The sequence below is a fragment of the Pteropus medius genome, unplaced genomic scaffold, assembly GCF_902729225.1.
Source record: "Pteropus medius unplaced genomic scaffold, Ma_sr-lr_union100, whole genome shotgun sequence".
Lineage (NCBI taxonomy): Eukaryota > Metazoa > Chordata > Mammalia > Chiroptera > Pteropodidae > Pteropus > Pteropus medius.
Window position 1 is genome coordinate 3,032,469 of NW_024347867.1, and position 18,855 is coordinate 3,051,323.

Consider the following 18,855-nt stretch of genomic DNA (forward strand, 5'->3'; position numbering starts at 1 on the left):
CTATGAAAGCCTTTTCAGTCTGCAGCATCCTTCTGAAAACCACTCATCATTTTTAAGGAAGTTTAAAGGATAAAGAATAGAGAGCACCTTTGCAAAAGATTCTGTGATGGTACCAGGAGTGCTCAGGAAAGGCACCCTACAAATGCTACCTGATAGTGAATCAGGCTCACTTGATACCTAAGGTGCTCATTTATGAAGGAACATTAGTGAGCGCACACAGAGACAGGAGTTAAAACAGAAACCATGATTATGTAAGTGGCTGAAATACTCTAGAGAGAATACATTTCCTGGAGTAGACAGTGTTTCTTTGTAGGATAGTGGCCTACGCGTCCCAAAACCAGAAGCAACATGTTTTTCTGTTGTGAAAACAAAGCTGATGGCAAAAAAAAAAAATTGCTATTTAAATCGCTAGCAACATGTAACCGATATTTCAGTAAGATGTGCTTCTAATTTTTGAATAACTCACATTTTTTTCTCAAACATATTTTCATATTATTATGATATTGCCTCTGAATCTGTACTTTAAGTGTAATCTAGTTTGTGATAAGGGAAGGAACAAAGTTTATAATTGTTCCCAGTCTGATTTTAAAATAGTCCCTTAATGACAGCTTTCAAGCTTTTCAATATAATCTTTTCTGATGAAAAAATAAACATGAGAGGGAGCTCCCAGACGAAAATATATTAAGAGGAAGAACTTGATGGTGCATTTCTTTTATTTTAATAGAGTACTAGAAATTGTAGTTTTCACAGCCCAGTTGGGGAATTTAATTTGAATGATGATGTAACAAAATATAATATGAGATAGAAATGAGCATAATAAAAATCCTGTTTTTTAAAGTTAAAAGAGGATAAATAACATTCTACTATGTTTCCTTTAAGAAGGCAATGTTCCTTGTGCAAAATAAAAAATTCAACTTGAGAGAGGGAAATTTGTTTAAACATTGTATTTTATTTTTAATATAGAAAATATTCCATTGATTCATTCTTATAACTTGCCTCATTGGTGAGTAATGAAGTGCTTCAAGGATGAAGTTTGAAGTGAGCCCCTTCATTTGCAAGAAATTGACATACTTCAAGGGTAATTGAAGTGCTGGGGACATGTTGTAGGTAGACACACGTAGCAATGAGAGAAATAGACTCAAGGAATTCCAACCATAGTGCCTAGCTGAGCCTCACAAAGACTAAAAATAGAGTGTGATTCCAAGGGACTTCCAGTTCTAGGAAGTGGAAGTGGCTCTCTTGGCGTGCCATTTCTGTTAGTGTCCTCTCCCTATCAATTGTCATTCTTCTGCTTCCTTATGACTGGGCATACTCTTGCCCCTGTTTTATGACTTCCCTCTCTGGGCAGACTTCGAGTTTGAGGTCCTATGGCTTATGGCCTCAATCTCTCTTTAGTTCTCAATTAAAGTTTCTGAGAGCAAGAATCTTATTGCCTCAACCTGTCCCTGCCTGGGCAAAGCTTTGTATGTCTGACTGTATCATGGCTGTTGGCCAACATATGGAGTAGGTGCCCTTCCTCCCAAAGTCTGATTATTTCTTGGTAGATGAGCTGGGGAAGGCACCATATGGTTCAAAGATGGTCTTTTTTTTTCTTAACAGGAAGCATTTTGAAGCCCAGTCCTCAGTGGGGGCTGTGGGAATGGCAGATCCATGACTGATATGTCCAGCACAGATCAACTGACAAGGTTGTTACTATTTTTATTCACAGGGGGCTGAAGAACCTAAACTAAAATGGGAACACATCACAACCCTCACCGCAAGCCTCAGAGAATTTGTAAGATCCACGGACCGAAAAATCATAGCCAGCACACTGTCAAAACTGAAGTTAGAGCTCGACTTCGACAGCCACGGCATTAGTCAAGTCCAGGTGGTACTCTTCAGTTTTCAAGACGCTGTAAGTGTGATCCTTTGCCAGTGTTTTTCTATGTACTGCACCTAAAATTAGTCAGAAAAATAGGATAAGATGTAAGTTCTGTTATATTTTGTTTCTTCAATAATTCTGATGAACTCTCTTCTCTTTGGATGATAAATAAGTGTGAGATAGTTGCCTGTCGGTGTACTTGTAAGCATGAAATTTGTTGTTGTGTGTGTTTGCATCCCCCAAAGTTAAATAACATAAAATTGAACACCATGGAAAGTAGTAAACCTCATAAACATCTCCCATGGCTGAACTTCTTATGAAATCATGAAGTGGGTCACTGCTTATTTTGGTGACTTTAGCAATAGAACTATTTTAGTCATGCACTTTCTAATTCTGTATGAGAGATGCCATCTAGTGGTCATTGAGAAAAACGTAACTGAACAGATTGGAATGGCCACTGCTGAATCAAACCCCCAATTTTTTTTCCAGTTTTTCAGTTTCCATCCAGAACATGTTAAACATGTTCGTTTAATAAATAGCCACTATATTTTCTAGCCCTCAATATATTTCTGAGAACAAGGCATCACTGAATGAAAATTAATCTACACGATCTCATAAGACAATGCTAAGGATTCCTCTCAAATTGAGTTGCTGTGAACATAAATTGGAAATCAGTCTTCCAAAAAACATGATTCAAAACCATATGTGTTTTTCTTGAATGAGACTTATTTGTGAAACTTTGTACCAAAAAAGCCTGAAGCCACTCCCAGAAGGCCCTTACAAGGTATAGGAGATTGAAACAAGAGAGTTCTTGACAGTGTCTGGTATGAATATGGAAGCACTTTGCATAATTTTATTTAAATTCCAAAAATTAGTTCACTTTTAATGTGTTTATTGCTCCTATGTAGATGGCACCTTGATAATTATATTCGGAGCATCAGATAGTCCCTAATTTAAGACCAAATTATAATCCTTCAATAGCCACTAATGTTCTCTGAGACTCTGTGTAAGCCACCTGACTCTGTGCTATACTGTAGGTGGGGACAAGATTCCTGACTTGATAAGGTCATGGGAAACGAAAGCAACTGACAAAGCCTATCACTAATATCGAAATGCTAAAGCATCCTTGTGCTGCAACTAGAAAGACCCAACCATCTGCAAATATAATGAAATAATTTAATGAACTTGCACTTACCCATACGTTTGGCTTCCAGCCTAAAGGTTGGAAAGTCCAAAATTGGCCCGTAGAATTCAGATTGAGAATGGTTTAGTTGTAATCCTGGGTCTTGGGCCAGGAAACACACACACACACAAATACGCACGTACGCACATACACACTGGTCTTAGTCACTCACTGTCTGGAATGAGAATGAACCCAAAGAATGGGCTCTGTGTAATATACTGTTTTTAAAAAGCTCTGAGGAGCAGGTCATGCTTATATAAGATTCCCTCTTCCAGCTTGCTGTGTGTGTGACTCTTGAGAGAAATATTTTAGTTTACCAAATGTAATACCCCAGCAAAATCCTTTAAGAAATGAAGGTACCGGGACAAACTCATTCTGAAAGGATTTCCTAGAACAAGTAAGAACCTGGCAGTGGTTTACTTCTTTGGGAGCAGCGACTATGAGGAACTCCTGAGACCTACTCCCTTCTAAACTGGGGGATTTTGATGAAGATGGACCAAGGGCAAGAATGAGCAGCTGGAACTCCAGCTTTTGGCATAGGACTGCTTCCTTTAAGATCTCTTGTTGGATATCTATTGGGAAAATAGCCTCTTTTCTTAGAGGCTGGTGTCAACCAGCAATTAATAGAGTTAACCTAAATTTTAAATAAGCCTCTCTTAGCCTTAAGATAAAGGTTATTTTTAAAAGATAATGCATATAGTTTATGCAAACAATGGAATATTATTCACCCTTATAAATGAAGTTCTGGCACATTACATTAAGTGAAATAAGCCAGTCACAAAAATACTGTATATTTCTACTTATATGAGATACCTAGAGTAGCATTATTTGTAGAGACAAGAAGGAGAATGGTGGTTGCCAGGGGCTGGGTAAAGACAGAAATGGGGAGTTATTGTTTAATGGGTACAGAGTTTCAGTTTTCCAAATTGAAAAGAGTTCTGGAGATGGACAGTAGTGATAGTAGCACAGCAGTGTGAACGTACTTAATGCCACTGAACTGTACACTTAAAATGGTTAAGTTTACAGTTTGTGATGGTACATTTTATATTATGTGTATTTTACCACAGTTTTTAAAAAGAAAAAAAGGTAATGCATATATCTATTTCAGTATCTATTTAAATGTGTGAAATATTACTAGTCTCTTTAAAAAGATACCCTTACAACAAAGCTTTAAAAAAAATTTTTTTAATTTATTGGGGTGACATCAGTTAAGAAAAAATTGTGTTGGTTTCAAGCATACAATTCTGTAATATATCATCTGTATATTGCATTGTGTGTTCACCACCCAAAGTCAGATTTCCCTCCTTCACCCTTTACTCCCTTTGACCCCCTTTACTCTTATCTACCTCCCCGCTACCCCCGTTTCTCTCTGGTAACTACCATACTGTTGTCTGTGTCTATGAGTTTTTGTTTGTCTTGTTCATTTGTTGCTTTCAGTTTTATAACCCACAGATGAGTGAAATGTTATGGTTCTTGACTTTTTCCATCTGACTTATTTTGCTTAGCAAGAAATTCTCAAGATCTATCCAGACATTTTTGATGTGAACAGCTTTTTTGGAATATTTTAACAGGTTTTTCCTCTGTTTACAGAGATATAAACAACTGTGGGAAGGAGATCAGGCGTGCACTGCGGCACACCTGGAGATACATACATGCTCATTTCTCCATTTTCCTGCTTTTCCTAGTCTCCAGAATAAGCCGAAGCACTTGGTTGTGTTAAACAGCAGAATCATAACATTTAAGAACAGCGTTTACTTATATTTAAAGTCCCTTAGACTTTTTTCCTCCTTTATCTTCTACACCATCCAATCTGCAGACATCACGAAAGGTGGACGTTGCATGTTCTGAGTCCCAGTGAAGCACCATTCCCATTTAACTACACTGCTTTTCATTTAAGTAACATATTGGTTGACATGGGGTTCCCTGAATTTTAGATTGAAGGGACAATTTTTCATTTCTCAGTGACGTAAAGAAATGATTCACAACTCAAGGTGAAGAAACCATTTTGTTATTTTGTTGTTAAACTGTCATCCAAATGCTAGCATCAGCTAGGTTATTTGCAATCAAAAATTATAGTGAGACTAAACGTCACTCTCTTTCTCCAGGTCAATAAAGTCCTTCGGAACCATAACATTAAGCCACACTGGATGTTTGCCTTAGACAGTATCATTCGAAAGGCGGTGCAGACAGCCATCACCATTCTGGTTCCAGGTCTGGGATATTTAATTACTTTGTAAATATTTAGTGTTTGATATTTTATATTACTGTTTATCTGTCATTCATGGTGTCTCCTTTCTACCTTAGCCTTTTTTTTTTAATCTTTTCAAAGCCAACAAATAACATTTGTCTAGGGCATGCAGTCTGAGCAGTTGTACACTAAACAAAATGTTTACTGTGAGTGAGAAAGACTCACTTCCTTGTCTTTAAAGAGCATATTTGGATATGAAGAGAGAGAAAACTATACAGGTGACCCAAGTACATATGCATTTCAGTGTACAGATAATCTGTGCCCACAAAACACATCCCTGTGTCTTTAATCAGTGGTTCTCAAACCTACCAGTGCATTGAATGATGTAAAGAGCTCTTTAAAATAACAGCTTTCAGAGCTTCATCCCAGAATGAGTGAGAATCTATTGGGGAGAAATCCAAGGAATCTGATTTTAATACAACTCCAAGTCACTTTGATACACAGCCAGGTTCGGGAATCACTGGTCTAGAAGAATCCAGCTATATTTGCAGTGACATACAAAAGAGGTAGTGTTGATGAAACAAGGTTTTATGGAGTAAGCAAGGGATGTATTTATACTCTATGGCAGATTTCCGAAGTGTTTTGATAGTCTACTCAATAATAAAAAAAAATTAAGCAAAGCTCTTCCACCATATATATGTATATATGTGTATGTGCACAGATGGTTTACATACATAAATTTGAAACATTTCTATTGTACTATTTTGTATATATATTATAAAGCATTCTAAAGTAGAAATTCAAAAAGATAAATATGAAATATTTTGAAATTTAGGTTATTTATAAATGGTTCTATAACCATCCACTCTTCTAAGTTATGGAGTTCCCTCTCTTCTCTCAGAATACCTTGTTTGACTTGAGAGTGAAGGCACCAGTGTTAATCTTTATATTAAACATTAGTAAACATTAATTTATTTCTCATGTAAGAAAGAAATATAAATGGAAGTTCTAATATTCCTGAATGTGCTGTTTCCTTTACATGGAGCACCCCTCACCCACGTCCCTCTCTAGCCTTGTACCTTTGCATACTTGAAACTAATAATAAAATTTAAAACAAACAGACAAAATGCACCTCCTTCTTGAGTCCTGACCCACCACAAAGTCTAAAGTAGGCTCCCTGTGATTCTCTTTCCTTAGAAGTGGTTTTTCCCCATCTGTGATGCTTGCCACAATCTGAAACTGCTTTTATTTTCTTGTCTAATGGCTGTTTCCCTCACCAGAGGATAACTGTGTCTGTGCTTTATTTTATTCTGTGCCAAGCATATTGTCCAGCACAGTACCTGGAAAACAGTAGACCCCTGATATATATTGGTTGAAACAATAGTAAATGAGTTTCATTTCATTGTAACAAATTAGGGTAGAAATTCTGCATAACTTAGAAAAAAATCTAGAGAGGCTTTAAAACAGATGACTAGCAATTGGGTGTGAACCTGAGGAATGTAAAGCTATGTAAACTTAGTGTAATGCTGTAAGAAAATTAACAAATACTTAGTATTTAGATGATTTGTCATTTAAAAGCTTGCAAGTAGGGGAATGTACTATAGAGGGATTATATTCTCAAATGATACAGGATAGGTATGAATCAGTAAAAGGAATAGGTGTAAACCATGAGTTAAACATAGTAGTAACCTAAATTAAGAATGCTCAAATGAGGAAAAGAGAAATTATACTTTGAAATAATTTAAATAGCATATAAAGAATCTTAATCCATTTTTTTAAAAACTTTTTAAAAATAGATTACCTAAATGCAATGAATTGTATCCCAGAACTGAGAAAGAACATCAGTGTAAAACTGGTGGAATCTGAATAAAGTCTGTAGGTTAGCCTGTAGAAGTGTGCCAGTGTTAGTTTTGACAAATATATCATAGTTATATAAGATGTATGAAGGAGCTGGGTGGAAGGTATATGGGAATTCTCTGTATTATCTTTGCAACATTTTTGTAAATATAAAATTCTTCAAAAACGAAGTTTAAAAAGCACACTGATTATCATACTGTAGGTGAAATGCTGTTAAGTTCAGGGAGAGTGACAGGAGCCATGTCTCCTCGCCTGGCTGTCCCAGTGATGGACACTGCTTTAACCCAGCCTATTTATGTGTAGAACAAGGCACATTCTTTATGAAAGGAGTTTGCTAAGGAAAGTTAGTTGTCTTTCCACTGTGAAGTTGGTTTCTTTGAGGCCACCAGGAGTCTCAGATAACAATTAAAATTATTTGAAAGGATTTTTTTTAGAAGAAGGTTACATGCAGTATTTTTTGTATTTCTTTTAGGATAGGGGAAGGCAGTACATACCGTACACCATTATAGAAATGATGAAATATATGACCAACGTGAACTGATTCCAAGCATTTGACAGTTCCATAAAATTTCCAAATGTCCCTAAGGGTTTTGTTATACAACTAAGATTCAAGGAAATTACATTAAAAATGCCTGTCTTCATATTTCCCTGATAAAAATTCCTTTTAGATGACAAAATGCTTCAATTAACCAACCAATTTTTGAAAGAAATAAAGGAAAGAACAAATTTAAAAGTATACCATAATTAGCCCATATATTTCCTAGATCCGTTTGGGGCAAGGACCCAGATCTTGGTTTCTAAACACCATTTCTCCAATAAAAGGAATCAGAGGTCCTTGGAGAAATGGTTGGTTCCAGGCCTGAGGCAGGGGAAACACAAGACCAATCTAGAACATCTTGTGATGTCAAAAGTAAGGAAAAGCACCCCTAAAAGGATGGAAGCTTATTGATAGGACACTGGAGACAGCTGAGGAAATTCCTAAAAGTCTAAGCCAGAACAATTTGAGCAATAAAATAAAATAAAACAAAATAATGACAGCATTGGATTATAGCACATAGAATAAACAAAATGCCTATGTGTCTATACTGCTATAAGTAATTAAATAAATATATGGAGGAGAAGGACCAGCTCTTTGTTTTAGTAGAATTCCAATTAATAAATATAGAAGGAATGAAAGAAATAGAAAATCACCATTAGGCAAACAAAGCAGTGATAGTTACTGCGAGCAAGAATTATCAATGGCTGCTAAGAGTAGTAGTCAAAAGAGTGATGAGAAACAGGACATTTGAATGGACTCGAAGTATCTCCCCACAAGACCTTTACTAATTACAAAGAGTAAACTGTGACTTTACAGTGGAGGAACCTGGCAGACACCCCTTTTACCAAATGATCAGGGTAATCGTTGCTAGTAATAAGACACATCAGCATCATATACCTCCTGATATGATGCACTTAGAAGGGTACTCTTGTGTATTCTTGCCAAAAATGCATAACCTCGGCCTCATCACAGCAATATATTGTTGAACCAGAAATGAGAGACATAGTATGAAATAACTGACCCAGTACACCTCAAAAGTGTGGAGCTCATGGGAGATAAAGAAATGTAAGAGAACTGTCACAGATTGGAAGAGACCAAGGAAATAGGAAAACTAAATACAGTGTGAGATTCTGGATCAGTAAAGGACATCAGTGGGAAACTGGTTAAATTCAAATAAGGTCTGTAGATTAGTTCATAGTATTGTATCAGTGTTAATTTCCTGCCTTAGATGATAGTACTAAAGCTAAGTAAAATGTTAAGTTTAGGGCAAGCTGCTGAAGGATATATAGGAAGTCTGTGTACTATTTTTGTAACTTTTCTGTTATTCTGAAATTATTTCAAAATAAAGAGTAAAAAATAAAGTGCCCAAACTTTCCTCCAACAAGAGTACACAGAGCAGAGAGTACAGTGCAAGCTCCTTATGAGTTTTTTCTCAGGCTGTTTTCTCACCTGTCATCAAGAATCAGCCTTTAGATCAGCAGTCCCCAACCTTTTTGGCACCAGGGACCGGTGCTCCTATGATATCTAATGCCTGACAATCTGACCTGGAGCTGAGCAGTGATGCTGGCACTGGGGAGCAGCTGCAAATAAGATGGAACTTCACTCTCTGGCCTGCCACTCACCTCCTGCTGTGCTGCCCTGTTCCTAACAGGCCATGAGCTGGTACCGGTCCATGGCCTGGGGGTTAGGGACCCCTGCTTTAAAATGACTGGCAGCATTAAGTATCTGTTGTTACTCTTCAAGTGCAGGCTGTGGGTGACCAGATTGAGAAATGCTGAGCATAGAGACCACCTTGGTGCCTAGGTAGAGAGAACTGATAATGTAGGCATACTTCCTATAGTAATGATAATTTTAAAAACTGCTTAGGCTCTTGGTATTGCTACCAGTTGTTAAGCTGAATCAGTCATGCGCCCCATGTCCACATTAATGTAAAATGACCAGCATTCTGTGCCAAATGAGGATCTTAATGCAGGTATATGCTGCACTGACAAGTATTGTGATTTTATTTGGTATCATAAATACCCTGTGCTACAGCAGCTTGTTATAGTTATTTTCCTCTAACAAAATAACCAATTGGGGTGTGAGGCGGGGTAGGGAGATGGGAATAGTATTGTTTAATCCCATCTTGCTCTTCTGGAAACACACGCAGCCTCTAAGTTCCCACACGTGGGTTTATATGCCGTCCACTCTTACAGGCCCCCGGAATCTCTCCTTTCTCCTGATCCTTGGCTCCCTCCTGACAGTCCACTCTGCTTTCCACAATTCTCAAAGGCCTCTGGGCCACCATTTGAGCTTCCTTCTCTCAAAACCTCTCCCTCTTTCTCCCCTAAGCCAAGGGTTTCCCCTCCTCCAGAATCCTGCTTAGGCCCCTCTGCCTCCATGAATCCGTCAGTTAGTAAACCACCACTGGCATTAGTGACTGCAAATGGGCCTTATTTTCCACTTACACTCTTAATACATGCACGTGTGAATTACACCCGTAGCTAAGTCTCTGAGAGTATGTAAGATATTTTACTGTATTAATTTGTACTTATAATTTGATGTTATCTTTGTACATGATCTTATGGCTCTTCTGTGTATTCGTTCTAGTTCTCCTTTAGAGTATTATCTCTAAGGACGAAAACCAGATGCTCTATCTCATTTGCATATTTTACAGTGTGTGATTTGATGATGTGTATATTCAGGGAGCCACCATGAAATACCAAAATAACAAATACTGCATTCGCTTACAATTTTCTACTTTCTTCAGATTATCTGAGAGAATTTTTTAGTCACTTATACATATGTAAAATGATAACATGATAATTTAAAGTATGCATAGTTAGGGAAATATAAAAGAACATTTAAATATAATAATAAATACCAGAAATCATCCCTCCCCAAAAGTGAGATGATAGCCAACAGAACAGTAAAACTGTTATTTTTATATTTCAGTGTAGAGATCATAAAAGAAATTTAAGAAGAATTGTAGAAAAATTTTAAAGGCCTAATCTTATGTTCGAATTTAACGTAGAATTTTACTTTATTAAGTTACTTTTAAAGTAAATTTTTTTTTTATTATTTCGTTCACTTCTAAATACAAATAATCCTAGTAGAACAACTCTTCCAGTTTGCCAACATTTTTGAGAGGTTAATATGTCTTAGCACCTATACTAGGTGCTGGGTTTACAAAAGTAAAACACTTGATTTTGAGTCACCCCTAATATAGATGGATTAGGAAATGTGATTTTGGAAAGAGAAAAATAATAATGCAGAAAGCAGAGTAGAGATAGAGTCTGGTTAACCTTAAGAGATAAAGGGCAAGGATATGGAGAAGTTGGAACCCTTGTGCCCTGTTGGTGGGATTGTAAGATGGTGCAGCTACTATGGAAAACAGTAAAGTGGCTTCTCAGAAAATGAAGGATAGAATTACTATATATCCAGCAATTCCTTTTATGGGTATATATACAAAAGAATTGAAAGCAGGATCTCAGAGAGAGAGATTTGTACACACAAGTTCATAGCAGCATTATTCACAATAGCCAAGAGGTGGAAGCAACACAAGTGTCCATTAACAGATGAATGGAGAAACAAAATGTGGTATTATAGTTACAGTGGAGGATCATTCAGCCTTAAAAAGGAAGGAAATTCTGACACATACTACAAGATGGATGAACATTAAGGACATTATGCTAAGTGAAATAAGTCTGTCTCAAAAAGATAAATACCGTGTGAGTCTACTTATAGGAGGTATCTATAGTAGTCAAATTCATAGAAAGTAGAATGTGGTTAGCAAGGATGAGGTGAGGGCCAAATGTGGAACTGTTGTTTAAAGTTTCAGTTTTCAGGGTATACTGTTTCAGTTTTGTAGGATAAAAAAGTTCTGGAGGTTGGTTGAAAAACAATACACATATACTTAATACTACTGAAGTTTATACTTGGAAATAGTGAAAATTTTAAATTTTACATCATGTACTTTTTACCACATAAAAATAAAAGTTAAACAAACAAAAAACAGACAGATGAATTTAGGGCAACTTCAGTCTGGCCCTAAGAAGAGTACTCTGGTTTTCATTATGAGTAAAAGATGACTTCTTTTTTTATTTTTAGATTGTTGAATTTGAAGTGGCTGCCCAATAGGAATATCTAGAAAGTGTTAGATATAATAGAATCAGAGCTAGAAATATAGTTTGTTATCCACACATTACAAATATTTAACCTTTATAGGTTTTAATGAGTTCATCATGGCAAGTAAGTTGAAACAAAATAGTGAAAGGTAGAATTCCAGGTTCCAGCTTTTAAGAGCAGAGAATAGGCAAAAAGACTTTCAAGAAGAGAAGCAGCAGCCAGAGGTTTAGAGGAAAATACTATACATAGGTCCAGGAAAGTAAGGAAAGAAAATTACCTAGTGGATTTGGCAAATGGAGGCCTTTGGTTGCCTTGCCATAGTGGCTGTATTGGAGCCCTCTGTCCCACACCCAGGCTCTTAACCTATGGTTTATGGATCCTTGGGACAGGCTTCAGAGAGTCTGTGAACCCTCAGGAAATCTAGGCAAAATGTGTGAATGTGCTTTTCTTCTGGGGAGGATCTGCGTGGCTTTCCTCAGAATCTCAATGGGTTCTGTGATCCGATAAAAGTTTCATGGGCCATAGTATATGGAGCAAGATCCAATATTTCTGCTACCCTGATTTCACTTAAATTATGAATTTAACTTCTTTTTCTGGGCCATTTTGAGAATGTAATCACAATTTATAATATTTTTTCTATGGGAAGATATCATCCAAATATCTTGCTGAAGTAACATGCAGATGAGCTCATGTTGTATAGAGTGCTTATGTTGGAGACGTAACTTTTGGACTTTAAATTTCTGTGGTTAGTCAACAGGTCAGAGTAGGACACACATTAAAAATCAACCAATATTCAAAAATAGAAATCTTACTAGAGAATATTAGCATCTGTGGCATTTTCACTACTCTCCCCATACCCTTACATTTTCACCATTACAGGCAAAAAGCATTGTCTACTTCCATTGGTTTAGATAATCTCTATATTTCACCTTCCTCGTTTCTGAGCAAGTTAATAGTTGCTGGATATTATATAATCTAAAAAAAGGAGTTGTATAAACAAATTTTTATATTCTCAACAAGTATTTACGTAATTGCCTTTCTGATTTTAGTCTTTTTCCTACATGTCTTGTGAGCAGTGTGAACATTTTTCTTCTGTTTGAATTAGATCATTCTGAATGTTTATATCTTGTGAATGTTGCAAATTCACCAGAAGAATAAACCTGAATTAATGCTCAGAAGTTCACCCTCACTTTTGGAAAAGCAGTTTGGAAGGTGTATCGTATTGACAGCAGAGGAGATGACATTCATGCCTTAAGAAATTAAAGCAATTGGTCATATTTTATTAACACTGTTGATATTGTGCCTCACAGAACTAAGGCCACATTTTAGCCTTGCTTCTGAGAGTGATACTGCAGATCAAGAAGACCTGGATGCAGAAGAGGACCACGAGGAACAGCCTGCAAATCACATTGCCCAAAGACCTCACGCCATCATTGAAGATGCTGTGGCTACCTCAGGGGTGAGCACGCTCAGTTCTACTGTATCCCATGATTCCCAGAATGCTAACCGATCACTGAATGTACAGCTCGGAAGGATGAAAATAGAAACGAATAGGTAAGTCCTTTTCTGACATGGGTGAGTTTTTTCTGACATTTATATAAGTGCATGTATGTTGGGTCTATTTTAAAGTTTGATCCACAGAAAATATAAAATATGATTCCTTTATCCCATTCATGTAAACTTGATTTAAAGCCTTTCTTTATAAAACAAAAGAGATTTATCTTAGTCTCTTAAGTCATGTCCTGCTTCTGCCAAGTCAAGCCTTCAGTACCTTTTTCTTGATCACTGCTTAATCTCCAAGTGCACCGAGATTTTCAGAGTAACTTTGTTGTAACTTCATAGAGTATCTTGGATGAAGACTCAGAGCAGCTTGTGCCATCCAACAGATAGCTCAAAGACAGAAAGCCCATGCTCTTGAAGTATCAAGTTTATTCAGTTCATGTGGTAACAGAACCTACATGATCGGGTTATTAAGAAAACAGTAACTATTTCCTGCTCTTCACAGATGTTGGCATAATTCAAGGTCTGAATCTTTATGATTTATAGCTTCCTGTGCTGGCTACGGTTGACATGTGGGCAACTGACTTTATGACTCTACATTTATAGTGAAAACTTTTTTTTATTTTTTAGTAAATCAATAAAAGTTGTTTAAATATTTAGAAACCTTAGTTGAAAATACTAATTTTTTCACGAGGGAGATAAAACATTTATTTCTAGTCATAAGTTTAGAATTTTAAGGTTAAGCTTGAATACCAAGCTTAGTATGAGGAGTACAAAGCTCATCTTACATTCAGAAACATGAATTTTTTTTTTGCATAATTAAGTAAATCTATACATGTATTCTATGCTTTACATACAGAAATTTTTCTGAATGAAGGGCAAGTGTCTTTCTGACTTCCATATCTCAATCTTGACCTCTGAAACCCAGTTCTTTACTTATCATCTCTACTACTTAATGGAAAAGAATTTGAATCTTTTCTGCTTTGAGATTTCTGTCTAAATCTCTTGTGTCCATCATTTCCTCCTATTCTCAATAGTCCAATTACGGTACTCCATCCATTGTAGTAGGTGTTAACTTTAGTCACTTCTCTTTAGTTGACTCTGTTGCCCAGTCCTGAATGAAGTTGTTTTTCATACCCCTCTCTGATCTCTAGAGAAGGAAAGTTCACTCATTACTGTTTTGGTCCAGCTACCCCACCCATCCCCTTCTACCCATGGCTTCCAGTCATAATTATACAGAGAGTAAAGCTACTTTATTTACCAATGAGCTGGTATATTTGCTTCTCTGGCCCTAAAACTTTCTGTCCACACACCCTGGCTTACGTCAGCAGAGCCTGCTTCTACTAAATGCAGCATTTTCCTTCTCTCCTTAGCCCATTTGAGTTACCCTGTCTTACCATTCTGTTTTACTGTTTACCATGCTCGTGCCATCTGCAGTCCCCAACAGCTGCTTTCTTCAAGTCCTCACATCCCTTTCCTGAGGATTGTCAGCTGGCTGAGGGCCTGCTTCCCACATCTGCCCATCTCTGTTGAAAAGACTAACATTTGCCACATTTCATTATTACATTAGCATGTATGTAAGTTGCATTTTTCACAGAAACCTACATATTTATGCTTTTTTTCCTCTACGTATTTATACTTGAATCTGTATCATCTACAGGATTATCAGCCTCCTTTTTTGTTTTTTTTAGGAATATCTCCCACAGTTTCTCCAGCACCCCCAGAAAAATGAAATGAGGCATAACGTTCACTTCATTCATGATTTAAAGAAAGGGCAGCTGCTTCAGTACGTTCAAGTACTGAGCAACGGAAATCAGGGACTGATCATGTCTATGTTGATCCTTGTCATTTCAGTTGACTATAACTTGATATATTGAAGTACATTTACTGCAAAAGAAAAAAATGTGGGGGAATTGTTAGTGTATTTTTAGGAAAGAGTGTAGCCCTCATGTTAGAAATCTTAAGCTTTATATTTAGAATAATCACCAATGAAGGTAAATTAGGTTTATCCAGCTCTTGATTATTAGATCACCCATAATTACTCAATGGAAAAAGTAACAAAATGGCTTTAGAATATATGTTTTACTTATATTTAAGGATATGTTTACATAGAATGTTCTGAAAATAATTCACACAAAGTGTTGGGATAATAATGTGAGACAATAATGCATAGTTAAAATCTAACTCAGGAGGAGCTATATGTTTATCTAATTTTCCTCTCCTACTCCACCTATCCACATTAAAAAAAAATTGACCACAGGGCAGATCCTTGCCAAACTTTTCTAGAACTGAGAGGCAGGCATTTGAGTTGGTTTCGAAGCCTTCCCTACTAACTGAAGACAAAGTAAAAATAAAACTGGTATACTGGATGTTCTTAAAAGAAATAATTTTGAGAGGTGGATTTGAGACAAATAAGGAGGCCTGTCAGTACTTTGCTTCCAATGTTAAGTTCTGGCTTTTAAAGATAAAAAGAGAATAATATAGTCTAGATAAACAAGGGTTAAATTCTAGCAAATTTCATTGTGGTCTTTGAGAAAACAAGAATATACCATCACTTTTCTATACACGTAAATTAGCAAGGAAGACAAAAATATATACCGGACCAAAGAATTGCCAACTTAAAAATTCATACTGAATTTGCTGTACATTTCTTTGAGTATCATTCCTTTTGGAGTGGATAAAAGTCTCCCTTAATCCTCTGCCTCCCTCTTGCTGTCAGCTCTTTCTTACTGCTTGGTCCATCTGAAAGTGCACTGCTTACTCCCAGTTGTCTTTAAACAACCTATGTTCCCCAAACCACCTTCCCTGGCGGCCTCTCAGTGTGTTTTCCTTTTGTCCCACCTCTGCTACCTACTCAACAATGATCCTTTCTCCTACCTGAGAGCCTCATGTATCTGTGTCCTGTTGGAAAGGGGTGGACCCTGGGGATCAGGGAAGGAACCTCTCCTAAGCCCCGTGAGGGTTGTTTCCCAGGGCCTGAGGCTGCAGCAGGGAACTGAACAGCCCTTATTAAAAGCCAGGCACTTCAGCTACTCTGTCTCATTTAATGCTCACAGTGATTCAGGAAATTCCCCTTTTCCTTTTTACAAATAAGAAAACTGAAGCCCAGAGACATCAAGTAATTTGTCAAAATTAATACGGGCAGTGTGTGGCTGACCCAGGATACACACCCAGGGCTGTCTTTCAGTTGTACTTGTGGTGCCTTAAGAACATAACAGCTGATGGAGAAACCAACTTTTGGAATAGAATCTGGTCCTGAGTTCAGTCTGTCAATACTCAGAAAACGAAACAAATATAATTTGCTAAGAGCTGTAGGGTATGCAATGGTTTATCTTGATGATCTTATGAATAATTAGGCATCTCAAATTATAATTCTGAATCCAAGTTTCTCGAAGATAGTTTTCTAAAAAACCAGAGCGCCTCTCTTCATAACTTGGAATATTTTTTCAAAGAAAAGTGTTAGAATGGTGAGTAGGTTACCAGTTGACTCTCAATTGTACAGTGACCCTTTCATGACTGAGAAGGATGATATAAATGTGATACCTTAGTTTCTTTGGAGAATGCATTAGATTCCAACTAGGAACTGAATGTACCAGGAATATGGCTATCCTTTTTCTCATTTTACCAGTTAGTAGTAACCAGTAACAGTAACCCAGATACTATAAGTGGATAGGTTTAAAAAAATGACTAGCTTTCTGCTTTGCATTATTATATTACCCATATTGACCAACTTTTTTTTTTAATAAAGAGCCATACACTGTGTGTATGTGTGTATATAATATATAACTTTTTGCCATTTATGGTCATAAAAAGAAACAATAGTTCAAAACCTCTGAAGATTTTGGCAGACAATGGGAGATGGAGGTTTTGAATTCCTATCTGAAAGCACACTGTCTTCTAGAGCTTTGCTACTCAACATGGGGTCTGTGGACCAGCTACTCGAATAACACTAAATGCAGAATCTCAGGCCTCTCCCCAGAGCCTCTGGATCAGAATCTGCATGTCATTGAAATCTCAAGGGTGTCTTTGCTCATTTGTAGCTTGAGAAGCCCATGTCTAGAAGGTCGGAGACATTAATTCGTCAAAGGTCACTTTGTGGCTGCTCCAGCTATATTATGCTGTCAACTTATGTCATTTTCTTTTGCAGATTACTGGAAGAATTGATTCAGAAAGAGAAAGAATTACAAGCACTCCTTCTTCAAGCTATTGAAGATAAAGACCAAGAAATTAAACACCTAAAGCTTAAGTCTCAACCAATAGGTGAATAAGCAGAAAATTTTAAAGTAAATTGTTCAATCAGGTTGCCACGGAAAGCTGAGAAAGCCAATAGGCAGTTTTATTTCATGGCTTAATCACTTGTACCACAACTACAAGCAGAAATTACTTTTAAATATCCAATTCTTAATTGTAGCAAACTATCGTTTCTTATAAATATAGTGAAAATAAGATGATTCATAGTCATCTTTTCCTGAGATTATATATTATTGAGGTAAATAGGGCTCTCCACCTTTTTGTCTTTCTTTTAAAGAGTTCAGATTGAGATTACTAGAATAAAATACCATTTTTGTCATCTTTGCATTTGTAGTCTATATATTCTAGTGTTTTCATATTTATTGCAAATAGTGGGAAAAGATTTTTATAATAATCAGATTCTCTATTCATTATGCTCGTTTTTATTGCATGAAAAACACACCATACAGTTTTGGTACACCAAGTTTATTCTGAGAAACTCTAAAATTGATAGGAAAGTATAAATGTCATTACATTACTTCTTCTGACTGTCCATTTACTAGTAATTAAATAGTCTTTAAGCATTTTATTTATATTCATACTACCAATCTCAGTTGTTTCTATTAATTATACGCTGATAGAGCAAAATCTTTTCAAGTATTGTTGACTGGGAGGGTCTCAGATGTCCTCTGTTAGGTAAAGCTAAGAATGTCCTTACCCGCCTCCTCAATTCTCTTATAGATATTCCTGGATTGCCTATGTGTCACTTAACTTCTTCTGGCACAAATACTGAAGATTCTGAACTTATTGACTGGCTAAGAGAAAATGGAGCTGATGAAGACACTATAAGTCGGGTAAAAAAAACTATCTGTAGGGCATGCATTAATTCACTTTATTTCATAATGTTGAGTGCCTACTATGTGCTAGGCACAGGGGATACACTATGGAGCAACTCAGACCCAGCCCTGCCCTACTAGGCTTATAGACAAGAGCAGGCAGATGATAGTCGGATAATGCCACAGAGGAAAGTATAATTATGTCCTAATAAATTTTATGAAGGAAAGGTTGTCAGGGGAGATGGAGGGAGGGAGAGGATGGGGAAGGTTTTTTGAGAAGGTGGTGGATGAGTTGACGTCTAGGACTGTGTAGGAATAAAGTAGGCCATCTGTGTGTGTCTTGGGTGGGCAGACAAGAAGGGGAAATCGTTCAGGGATAGGGGTGCAGATGTGCAAGGCGATGAGTTTTGTGATCCAGGACCCCCAAGGATTTTTATGGTTTTGAATTGAAAATAACGAAAGATGGAAAAATCAAGACAAAAATCTGTTTTTAATTCTCTTTCATTATCTTCTTAATTCTCTTAAAATATTTTTATACTCCACTGGGTCACGGCC

General features: G+C 36.8%; 1 protein-coding gene across 1 annotated transcript in view; it reads left to right on the forward strand.

The window, feature by feature from the left end:
* MAP3K5 (mitogen-activated protein kinase kinase kinase 5) overlaps positions 1–18,855 on the forward strand; it is a 169,623-nt gene that overhangs the window by 146,275 nt on the left and 4,493 nt on the right. The window contains exons 24-28 of the mRNA XM_039878994.1: positions 1,709–1,894; positions 5,150–5,255; positions 13,045–13,288; positions 17,382–17,494; positions 18,206–18,318. Coding sequence (XP_039734928.1) covers positions 1,709–1,894; positions 5,150–5,255; positions 13,045–13,288; positions 17,382–17,494; positions 18,206–18,318 — 762 coding nt within the window. The remainder of the gene's footprint in view (positions 1–1,708; positions 1,895–5,149; positions 5,256–13,044; positions 13,289–17,381; positions 17,495–18,205; positions 18,319–18,855) is intronic.